This window comes from Papio anubis, chromosome 6, assembly GCF_008728515.1.
Source record: "Papio anubis isolate 15944 chromosome 6, Panubis1.0, whole genome shotgun sequence".
NCBI classification, from domain to species: domain Eukaryota; kingdom Metazoa; phylum Chordata; class Mammalia; order Primates; family Cercopithecidae; genus Papio; species Papio anubis.
The window spans coordinates 163,540,057-163,552,281 of NC_044981.1; the positions used below are offsets into that span (position 1 = coordinate 163,540,057).

The window sequence follows — 12,225 nt, forward strand, 5'->3', positions numbered from 1 at the left end:
CATAGTGAAAGTTATTGTGTGTCAGTGCTTTGGGCAACACATGTAACAGTTCTCACTTAAGGAGTTTATAGTTTAATTGGAGAGATGAGACATATCTTAAGTAAGATATAAAACTTCTTAATAGATTTTAAAAATCAATTTCGTGGACTTTTCTAAAATTTAAAAGCATATTTTATAGTATTAAGCGTTTATAATCTTATTGCTGTTGTGGGTTTTAAACAACTTAAACATTTTCAAGAAGTTTATACATAGAGCCTAGGCGTATTAAGAGATGTGGTTTTCACTTTGTGTGATGTGATATAACTGTGATGGGCCAGACTTTTGCTTTTGCTGTATTTTGGGCAGAGTGTAGTGTGTGCCCTGACTTGAGAGGGGACTGAAGAACCTAGATGGGCCCATATCCCAGGATTTAGTCTGTAATTTGGGTCTCTTCTATTTCATTGTTACGTTCCTGAAGGCCAGGATGCTTCCTCAATTACTTGGAAATCTTTTTCCCTGTACATTTCTGATCTGGTTTCTGAACTGCCTTGTGAGAAGTCTGTATTGTAGCCTGTGTAGCCCATTGCCAGCCTTACTTATATGGGTAAGCCCTTAGCTCTTTGTTCCCCTGCCTTTCTGCTTTGCCTTGTGCATGCAGTAAGTTCCTAGCAGCCTTAACATTCTCAACATCTTAATTATCCAGATGCTATGTTGCATGTGGTTGAGGCTGTACACAGCAAGACTCCAGATGGAGCCATCCACATGGTAGGTGAGTGGCGCCTCCCAAGGTGTGCAAAGCCATTGTGGGAGCCCTGCCTGTCCTGCATTCGTGAACTGGGCATGCAATGCAGGAAGGCCAAGGGTACCACTGCTCCCGGAACTCTGGAGCACTGATCAGGAGTGTCGCATGTGTCCAGTTGCTTTCGAATGCAGGAGGGGGCAAGTACTAGTGGTTCATTCAGAGACCCTGGGCACTTTCTTCAGGGAAGCTATATTCATATTATAAATAAACTTTAAAAAATCATTAATATGTACAGTTAGAATTGATTTGTAGGGTTTTTGAACTGATGTAACTTGGGCAAAACTGAAGTTCTTATTTTTGTTGTTGCTGAGAGACAATAAAGATAAAAATAAAGGTTACAGATAAAAGATTTGGCATATAAGGAGTATAAATATGAAATGGGAGGGCAATTTTTAAATGAATTAATAATTTTGAAATATATATTAACACTTGTTGACTTCCAAAGTATCATCTGTGATAATTTATCTCATTGTATACCATTTAGTTGTACCAAACATCCTAATTGTTTGAAAAAAAAAAAAAAAGTATCAGGAAATTATAACAGACTTTTGATAGGCCCTACTAGCTTAGGTTTTTACCATTTGGAAATGTTGAGTAAGATTTATATTTTTTTGTTTTTAATATTTAGAATTAGTTGCTCTTTATCATTATACTAAGTGTAATATGGAAGATCATCCTTTCTTCTGACAAATAGTTTTCAGGTGTCTTTTTCTTTTTAGAGACAAGGTCTCACTCTGTTGCCTAGGCTGGAGTGCATTGGTGTGATCATGGCTCACCACAGTCTTGTCCTCCTGGGGTCAAGTGCCCACTTCAGCCTCTTGGGTAGCTAGGACAACAGGTGCATGCCAGCACACCTGGTTAATTTTTTAAAAAATGTTTTTATGTAGAGGCAGGGGTCTTGCTCTGGTTGCACATTCTGATCCTCAACTGTGGGTCTCAAGTGATGCTCCTGCCTCAGCCTCCCAAAGTGCTGGGATTACAGGCATGAGCCACCATGCCTGGCCCAGTTTTCAGGTGTTTTAAAACTCATATGTATTGAGATGCTTTTTCACATCACATGTAGGTTTTGGGGCATATGTTTTTGTATCTTTGGCACTCAACCTCAGGATTTTCCAAACCAGATGTTATCATTCCCTATCACACTCCCACACCATCCTGAATGAATGGATTCTTGGATACATGAATGTTCCCACACTTAGCCCTTCCGTTTCTGCCTGGTCAGCTCTGTAATCCTAACCATTCGAGATTCTAGACTTGACATCTTGGCACCACTTGTTAACTGAACTCCATGAGCTGCTGGTTGGGTAGGGTGGGAGGGCTGAGGATGTAGAAAGTAGAAAAACTATTTATAGGGTCGTCTTTAAGTCTGACTCCTAAAGCTAGAAAATGGTTCTATTGTGATCTGTAGGAATTACAGATTGTTTATAGATGGAAAGGATAGAGTTTCTCTAGAAGCAGTTGAGTTTTTAGAAAGGTTTGTTTTGTGGTCCTGGAATTTTACAGTATTTACATTTCTAGGTGAGCAAATTAAACTTTCAAAATATATGTCTGTTAGAACTGTAGTAAAATTACTTCTCTAAATAATTCATTAGTAAGTCATGGATCAGAAACTGTCGTTGGCAGGGAGGGAGGTGGGGGACAGAGGCATGGGTGGGGAAGAGAATTAAATACAGGCAGTCCTCATATCTGCAGGTTTCACATGCTTTGTTTTCACACCTGCAGATTCAACCATGTGTAGATGGAAAATGGTTAATAATACAAATTTTATTTATTTATTTATTTATTTATTTATATTTATTTTGTTTTTGAGATGGAGTCTCTCTCTGTTGCCCAGACTGGAGGGCAGTGGCATGATCTCAGCTGGCTGCCAGCTCTGTCTCCCGGGTTCACGCCATTCTCCTGCCTCAGCCTCCAGAGTAGCTGGGACTACAGGCACCCACCACCATGCCCGGCTAATTTTTTGTATTTTTAGTAGAGATGGGGTTTCATTGTGTTAGCCAGGATGGTCTCGATCTCCTGACCTCGTGATCCACCTGCCCTGGCCTCCCAAAGTGCTGGGATTACAGGTGTGAGGTCCCGCACCTGGCCAATAATAATACAAATTTTAAAATAATGGTATACAACTGTCTACATAACATTACATTTATTAGGTATTACAAGTAATCTAGAGATGATTTAAAGCATATGGGAGGATGTGTGTAGGCTATATGCAAATACTATAGCATTTTATATGAGGGACTTGAACATCCTCAGACTTTGGTGTCTGCAGGGGTCCTGGGTACTGAGGGACAACTGTATTGCATTAATTTTTTGAATACTTTTGCAACACCATAGTGTTTATTTGACTGATGTTTCTCCTACATGAACAGTTTGGAAAAAATTCTTTTTTTTTTTTTCAGGTTCTTAAGACAGTCTGGTGATACGATTCAGTTTTTGACTACTGAAAAATTAAGGTTTTTCACTGTGAAACTTCTGTAGTGCTGCCTTTTTGTTAGTCCAGAAATGATTGGCTTCTTTATTATATGAGTGTACTGTTGGGTAATTTAAATATATACTAAAGCTTTCTTATGGCTGCACTGTAATTTCCCATAGAGCTTATTATTAGTCTTGAGCTCCAGCTAAGAGAACTTAATGACCATTGTAGTGCTGTGCAATAGGTCCTTCACTTTTATGAAAAGACAAAACTTGTTTTAGTTTTTTGTTATAAATAAGTTGATTTGTTTCCTAGGGCTGATAAGTACCAATATTGGGTGGCTTAAAACAACACATGTATTGTGTCACAGTTCTAGAGGCTTAAAAATGTCAAATCAAGGTGCCAGGAGGGGCGTGGCTCCTGTTCTAGCTCTGGTGGCTGCTAGACTCACATGCTGTTTGGCTTGTAGATGGATTACTGCAGTCTTTGCCTCCATCTTCACATGGACTTCTCCCTGTGTTTCTCTGTGTCTCTTCCCCCTAACAAGGATACCAGTCTTTGGGTTAGGACCTAGGCCCACCCTACTCCTGAATGGGCTCATCTTAACTAAATACATCTGCAGTGACACTTTCCAAATAAGGTCACAGTCTGAAGTACTGGGAGTTAGGGGTTTCAACGTATTTCATTTGTGGGATACAGTTTGACCCATAACTTCTGTGCTTGTCCAGAGAATGAATTCTAAGGCATTGCCATGATTGTGTGTGTGTGTGTGTGTGTGTGTGTGTGTGTGTGTTTGAGATGAATTCTCTCTCTGTTGCCAGGCTGCAGTGCAGTGGTGCAATCGCGGCTTACTGCAACCTCCAACTTCCTGGTTCAAGCGATTCTCCTGCCTCAGCCTCCTGAGTAGCTGGGATTACAGCAGGTGCCACCACACCCAGCTAATTTTTGTATTTTTAGTAGAGACGGGGTTTCACTGTGTTGGCCAGGATGGTTTCGGATTTCCTGACCTTGTGATCTGCCTACCTCAGCCTCCTAAAGTGCTGGGACTACAGGCATGAGCCACCGGGCACAGCCAGTGTATATACTTTTTATTTATTTATTTTTATTGATTTATTTTTTTGAGATGGAGTCTCACTCTGTCACCAGGATGGAGTGCAGTGGTGTGATCTCGGCTCACTGCAGCCTCCGCCTCCTGGGTTCAAGCGATTCTCCTGCCTCAGCCTCCTGAGTAGCTGGGAATACAGGTGTGTGCCATCATAGCCCAGCTAATTTTTTTTTTTTTTTTTGTATTTTTAGTAGAGACGGGGTTTCACCATGTTGGCCAGGATGGTCTCAATCTATTGACCTCGTGCCCGCCTCGGCCTCCCAAAGTGCTGGGATTACAGGTGTGAGCCGCCATGCCTGGCCTTGTATTTTTTAAATCGTTATTTCTTGTTTTTTAAACAATACTTAACCTTAGTTATTTAGCTTCATTTTGAATCTTCAACTTAGCTAAATCCAGGTGATATAAAACTCAAGTAACTGAAGTTAATGTACATAACATAAGTTCGTCTTAACTCATGATAAGGGTTTTTAAAGCAGATTCCAGGGTATACATACGTATACAGATGGTCCCCAACGTTACAACGGTTTGATTTATGCTTTTTCGACTTTATGATGGTACAAAAGTGATATACATTAAGTAGATACCATACATTGAGTTTTGATCTTTTCCCAGGACAGTAATTGCTGGTACGATTCTCTCTCGGGGCCGGCAGTGACCTTGAGCCATGGCTTCCAGTCAGCCACATGGTCATGAATGTCCAACATTTTTTGGATGTTGTGTTTTTGCACTTCATCATGTCTATGAAGTGCCCATTTTCAACTTTGTGATATTTTCACTTGACAGTTTATCAGGTAAGGCCTTTTGTGGTTTGAGCATCTGTGTACACGCATACATCTGCTGTATACTTGGAGGAACCATTGAAACTACTCTCAACGTTTTCAGTACTTTGGTTTTAATCTGCAAAATGTGTTGATGACAAATATTTCTCCTCTTTGTGTAGATTTTTTAAGTAGTGAAGTTTATTTGGAATTAAGTTTAGTGAATTCATTAATAACCTAGTTGGGTAATGATCTTTTGGCAAAAATGAGCCATAGTTATAAAGCAGTAACATGTTACTGTGTGGTTTAGAACTTGATTTTGAGAGCAGTTCCAAAGCAGATTGTTTCAGAATTTATTTTTACTTCCTGGATTAAGAGAACTATATTTTTAAAACAAAATAATTATGTTATGTTTACAAGTATGTGTTGTGTAACATAGTAATTCTCTGTAAAACTTGTCTTCCTAAAACTGGTCTTTCTGTCCATAGCAGGAATATTGGTCAAACCTGTCAAAAAATAATCATGGATACCTATTAGTTGTTCAGCTTTGATATTAGATAGTTCATTATGTGGATTTAAGTTACGTTGGCAGTGTGAATTCTTGGGGAAATCAGCATAATTATTGTTTCTCATAATGTTGCTTTACATTTACATTTTTCAGTTTCTTTCATGCCAGTTATTCTTTGGCACTTTCTCATGAGTGTTTAGAAGGGGAATCTGTCATGGCCACAGGCTCTGTCATTGTACATATGTTTAAATGTCACATCAGGGTATTTATTTCCAAATGCATATTCTTTTAAATAAATCCATTATTAATGTAAAAATCAGAAATTACAACTGGTGTGAATTACATACTTTTCGATATTTGATAATACCAGGAAAACATCAAGTAAGTTGTTAGGAAATTTTTGAAAGTTTCTGCCTCTTTGAAAATATGTTGTCTAAAATTATAACTTGGTATTTATTTTTTCAGACATCTCTTTATAATCATTAATTTATATTAATAAAATGGAATGTATAGCTCTCTAGAAGGCACTAAATTTGCACAGCATGTATCTTGCCTACTGTCAACTAGTCAAGACCTCTACCTGGTGTAAAGATGTAAACGTATATCATAAGACATGCATAATGCATTCTGTCTGTACCCATATGAAAAGTGAAACCATCCTTCAAGAGCATCTTGTTTGATGATGTCTAACCCAAACTTTGGTCACCATGCTTCAGTAGTTACTACTCTTTAATTCTTTCTCAGCCATCCATCCCTTCTTTCTTAACTCCTAGATATAATTTGGTCTGAAAAATACGAATCTAGTTCAATTCTTGAGGAAACTCATGCCTAGGAAATTAATTTACTTAAGATTATATGGGCCGGGCACGGTGGCTCACGGCTCATACCTATAATCCCAGCACTTTGGGAGGCCAAGGCGAGTGAATCACTTGAGGTCAGGAGTTCGAGACCAGCCGGGCCAACACGTCGAAACCCCATTTCTACTAAAAATACAAAAATTAGCCGAGCGTAGTAGCACACGCCTGAAATCCCAGCTACTTAGGAAGCTGAGGCAGGAGAATTGCTTGAACATGGCAGGCAGAGGTTGCAGTTAGCGCATTTAGCCCAGATCGCCCCACTGTACTCTAGCCTGGGTGACAGAGCGAGACTCTGTCTCAAAAAAAAATTATACGACTGGGTGTAGTTTGTGCCTGTAATCTCATAAACTCAGCTACTTGGGAGACTGAGGCAGGAGGATTGCTTGAGCCCAGGAGTTTTAAGACCAGCCTGGGTGACATAGTGAGACCCTGTTTCTTTAGAAAAAAAAAAAAATGCAGTTAATAATTTTGGACTACATTCCAGATTCTTTGTTTCAGTTGAGTGCTTTTTCTAGTACTCCAGGTATTTTACACAATACTGCTCTCTTTAGTACACAAGGCTGATTTTTGGGAAATTGCCATTTTTAACCCATAAAGCCCACAAATTCATTGTAATTTAGCCGAATAGCATAAATATTGAGTTAACCTCTGGAATCAGGCTTTGACTTTGATATTGACCTTACCACTTAACTAACTGGAGACTTTGACAAGTGACATAAATGTCTATCTCTGTGTTTCCTTATTTATATCCACAGAGATAAAGCTATCTCCAGATCATAGGGCCATTTTGAAGATTAAATGAGATAAGGTGAAGCATTTGAATGTTCACCATAAATGTTAGCTGCTTTTTATTATTACTACTTTTTATTATTACTAGCATTATTTATTTTTTCATTATTATTGTTAACATAGACCCGTCTAAGGGCAGAAAGAAATCTGACCAAGAATGGCGTGAAAGTCAGCCGTGAAGGTTAGGACTCCCTGAAAATAAGAAAAGAAAAGTGGTAACATCACTCTATATCCAAGGGCATGGATAAGGATGATTCAGAATTTTTTTTATAACGTTGTGTTAAGATACGTAGAGAAATATACACGTACACACACATAGATATATATATCCATGGACATCAAAATAAGTATAAGGTTAGGAAGTTACCCTGGAAGTCAGAATTGAGATAATTATTTTAATTAGCAAATGTTTATGTTTGAGTGGTTGAAGGCAGTGTCTTTCACCTTGATGCCTGTTGTGTTTAGCACTGGATGGAAAATGGGTATTTTTACGAATGACTACTTTAATGCTTGGTTCATTCATATGTAATCTTTCTTTTCTCCTTTAATAGTAATGGTCTCTCCTGTTTTCAAGTTGAAAAATGTATTAATTTAAGATAATTTATAAAGCAATGACATATGGAAGAGGAGATGGGAAATTGTTTCTCAATGGGAAAGTGTTTATAAATGGGATAGGTATACTAAAGCTATTTCCATTTAGGGAAAGAGGAAAGGAATGGTATTAATATATTTCTCTAATATTTTTTCACCTTTGAAAGTTTGCCATGTTAGGAATCCTAGGGATGGAGTGATGAATCATGGCATTGCTCTGCAGTTCACACTGCTGGGAGCCGCACCCCCCCCACACACACACAGAGGTTGCACACACACAAACACAGGTTTCCTTATGCTCATGCGACTTCTTTTATTATTTAAAATATCTTAAAGTTTTATCTCACCAAGGAGGCCTTTTCTCTTTCTTTCTAGAAAGCCAACAATGAGGCCAATCAGAGTGATACAAGTGTCTCTGTGTCAGAACCCAAGAGTAAAAGCAGCCTTCACTTACTGTCCCATGAAACAAAGATTGGATCTTTTCTAAGCAACAAAACTTTAGATGGCAAAGACAAAGCCGACCTTTGTCCAGATGAAGATGATATGGAAGGAGATTCTTTCTTTGATGATCCCATTCCCAAGCCAGAGAAAACTTATGGTTTGTGAGTAAATAGTTTTTGAACTATGAGACTGGGGGTTTAAAAATAAATGTTTTCATTTTGTAGTTAAAAAATAATGAACTATGGATGGTTTATAATTATTGGATCCATAAATCTGATTATGCATTGTTAATGCCTTTGATGTTGTAAAACAACCCCAGGTTTTAGAAAAACCTAGACATGATTTATTCTAACAGGTAAGTGTAGATTGTCAGCCACTTGCCAGGGCTGTTCCAGGGTGGGGTACAGCAATGATAGAAGAGGAAGACTCCTGCCCTCAGGAAGCTCCCGCTCTGGCAACGGAGTCAGGCAATGAGGGTTATGCTGCGGTGTGTTGGGTGATGAGAGCAGAGCAGTGGTGGAAGCCAAAGTGTGTGGTCAGGGCAGGTGCATGTCAGCTGTCCAAATTGGAGGGGGCCTCACTTGGAGCTGCCCAGTAAGCAAAGAACTAGAGGAGATGAGGGAATTGCCATGGGTTGATGGAGCTCTGGGGAGAGGAAACAGCAGACAGCAGGGAGGTGAGTGGGGGCGTAGCAGAGAGAGCAAGATGGGGATCAGATGAGGTGGACTCAGAGATGAGGGGCTGGATGGCTTTCCTTTGAGACTGGAAGCCCTGAGGGTCTTGATCCGGCGTCCATTACAGAAGGATCCCAGGGTTGCTGAGGAAGGTTAGACTTGGAGTTTCCAGGTAGGAGGCCATTAATGATTATTCAGGTGAGAAGTGATAGAAGTGGTGGGGAGAAACAGGTGGGTTTTAGAAGTATTTTGAGGTTAGATGGAAAAGGATTTGCCAGTAAGTGCTAGAGAAAAAAGTAATATCCAGAGTGGCATCATGGTTTTTAGCCTGCAAAACTAGAAGGTTGGAAACCCATTAGATGAAGAATGGCAAGAGGAAGAGTGGATTGCACAGACAGGTGGCATGAAAGCCTGGAGGCCCCTGTCGCTGTGCTAAGTTAGAGAAGATTGCTAGTGGAAATCCGAAGTAGGCGATTGGGTATGTGAGTTGGGATTGGGAGAGGTCTAGGCTGGAGATGTAAATTAGGAGTCTTCAGTTTGTAGATAATGTGGGTGTGGGAGACTACAGAGGATCACCAAGGAAGCAGGTCCTGCACACCTTGAGGCCAGAGTAGGGAGCTGGAAGCAGTGGAGGAGATGGAACCAGGAGAGTGGTGTCTTTGGAGGTGGCGGTAGGGAGGAGTAGCTGTATGATGCCATTGGATTTAGCCATCTGGAGGTCAGTGATGACCTTGACACAGTTTTATTGGAATGGGGGTGTGAGGCAGGTGAGAGAATTAGAGTACATTCAAGACAGGAAAGGATTGTAGATGACAGATAGTTTTCTGATGAGTTGTAAAAGTGTGCAGAGGAACAGGGTGGTGGCTGGAGGGGTAGGATTTAGGGCTGAAAAGCGTGTTTAGGTGGGAGAAAGAACAGCATGTATGCAGACGAGAACTGCTCAGCTTTAAAGATGGAAGAATTAATGATGTAAGGGAGTGAGAGGAGAACTCCTGGAGGGCTGCACAGCAATGGAATCCCATGCAGGGGCTTGTGTTTGTTGGAAAAGTGGAGAGCGTGTGGGTCCCGTTGTAGGCAGGGGGTGGATATGATGGTGGCACCTGTGCAAGCTGTCACCGTAGTTCATAGTTGCGTGAGGATGGAGGACGGAGGTTGCGATTTGAAGAGAGCGGAGAAAGTGTGAAATCTTTCTATAACAAAGTAAGGCGAGAAGGAACTGTGGAAACCCGGGGGGTGTTGGGCAGTGTTAAAGGTACCCTTTAGGTTAGTGGTCATGATTTTAAGGGGGGTTCATCAGCATGGCTGTTTGTGGTTTCTGTAAACAATATTTAATCTGAGAGGTGGCACTTATTTGCTAGTAAACTCCTGTATTGTCCCTTGGCTGCATGTCTGGGTGATGGAAAAGGGCTTCTGGAAAAAATCACAGTGCAGAGGTCAATTTAGTTTATAAGATTATCAAACAGAATTCTAAAGAGAGGTGAGCTGATTTCTTACACCCTGGCTGTGCTGATTGTGGTTGATCTGTAGTTTGCAATCCCTTGGTATACTTTATGGTTTTGAATTTTTAAAGTCTATATTCTTGATTTCCAGCCACTGTGCATATAAAGTATCTTTAAGTTGCTTTTGTTTCAGTGGCAGGATAAAAGTGTTTAGTGGCAGAACATAAGAGCACCGATTAACTGTCCTTGTTTCTTGCTAGGAGGAGTGAACCTAGGAAGCAACCAGGAAGCCTGGCCTTGCTCTCGGATGCACCCCCCTTAAAAAGTGGACTCAGCTCCCTGGCGGGGGCCCCTTCCTTAAAAGACTCTGAGAGTAAGTGCCCAAAGATGTGGGCTTGAATACTCAGGATATTTTTTCTCTAATTAAGCACTATATGATTATTGTTGATTTTTTTTTTCCAGGAAAATCACTAAAATAACCTATAATTTTATCACTCAGAAATCTTTCCTGTTAATATTTTGTTACTTCTTATGTGGTCATATTTTATATGTTGTTTTGTATTCTGCCCCTTCCTATACCTACATACCATCGGAATACTTTTTAGTTGATTTTTTAGCTGATTTGTATTATCTATAGAAATATAATTTTTAAATCATCTCTCCTTTTTTGGACATTTACAGTGACTTGAGTCGGATTTGCTTTCAATTAATTTTAAAAAATTTGTTTAGTGATACCACAGTAAGTATCATAAAATGTTAAATAAGAAATTATTCTGCAGATCATTTTCAAGAATGACCTGACATGTCATCGTAAATGCAGCAGAGCTAAAGAGCACTGATTACATGTGGAATAGTCTAGCTCTGGCACCAGTTACTTTCCCACCTCTCCCCACACAGTGATAGGAATTTAAACAGCATAGCCCTGAACAGGTAGGATGGGCAGAGGTCCTTTGGAAACCATATAATAGTAAATGTTGTATTTAATTAGCGTAGTGTTTCAGAGCTCGTGTACCTCTTTTGGAAAGTTTCCGAAAGTAGATTCACTAGGAATTTGCAGTATGAGTTTTGCATAATTGTCCAGTACTTCCGAATCTTTTTGTATTGCTTGATATACTGTGGGACTTCCTAGGGCACATAAGAGAGCCGACCTGTTGCTTCTCTTAAACCAGCCATGTATTTATAAGGTTCGTATCCCTTCCCATTTGCTTCTTTCCTGTAGTTACTGCCACCTTTAAGAAAGGAATCCAGGACATCATGAACGTGTCATTCTGACACTGATTAGAGAATGATCATTTAGAGAGGACGTTGAGAACGAAGGACCAAAAACCAGTGAGGATTGTCACTGTAGTAAATGAAATAGCAGTTGCATTGAAGAAAAATTTAGAAGTTCAAAGGAAAAATAAGATTCATGAAAATAATTAACAGTAGTCTATGAATTCATACCTAACAGGGCTGTTTATGGAAAGTGATGTCTTATAATTAGGCAAAAATATTTTTTGGTGGTTGTGTTCCAATAAAGTAGTAGTGTTTATGGTTTAAAAAGGGTTGTAGCCGGGCGCAGTGGCTCACGCCTTTAATCCTAGCACTTTGGGACGCCAAGGCGGGTGGATCACAAGGTCAGGAGTTTGAAACCAGCCTATCTAACATAGGGAAACCCTGTCTCTACTAAAAATACAAAAATTAGTCGGGTGTGGTAGCACGTGCCTGTAGTCCCAGCTACTTAGGAGGCTGAGGCGGGAGAATCGCTTGAACCTGGGAGGCGGAGGTTGCAGTGACCCGAGGCTGCGCCATTGCACTCCAGCTTGAGTGACAGAGTGAGACTCCGTCTCAAAAAAAGGGTTGTAATGCATAGTTTAAGCATTCATTAAT

General features: G+C 40.1%; 1 protein-coding gene across 3 annotated transcripts in view; it reads left to right on the forward strand.

The window, feature by feature from the left end:
- FGFR1OP (FGFR1 oncogene partner) overlaps nt 1–12,225 on the forward strand; it is a 44,402-nt gene that overhangs the window by 16,590 nt on the left and 15,587 nt on the right. For 2 of the 3 annotated variants that reach the window (XM_021937514.2, XM_031667564.1), the window contains 2 exons: nt 8,178–8,404; nt 10,617–10,729. In XM_021937514.2, the coding sequence (XP_021793206.2) occupies nt 8,178–8,404; nt 10,617–10,729 (340 nt within the window). The remainder of the gene's footprint in view (nt 1–8,177; nt 8,405–10,616; nt 10,730–12,225) is intronic. The other variant, XM_031667563.1, reaches the window with a different exon arrangement.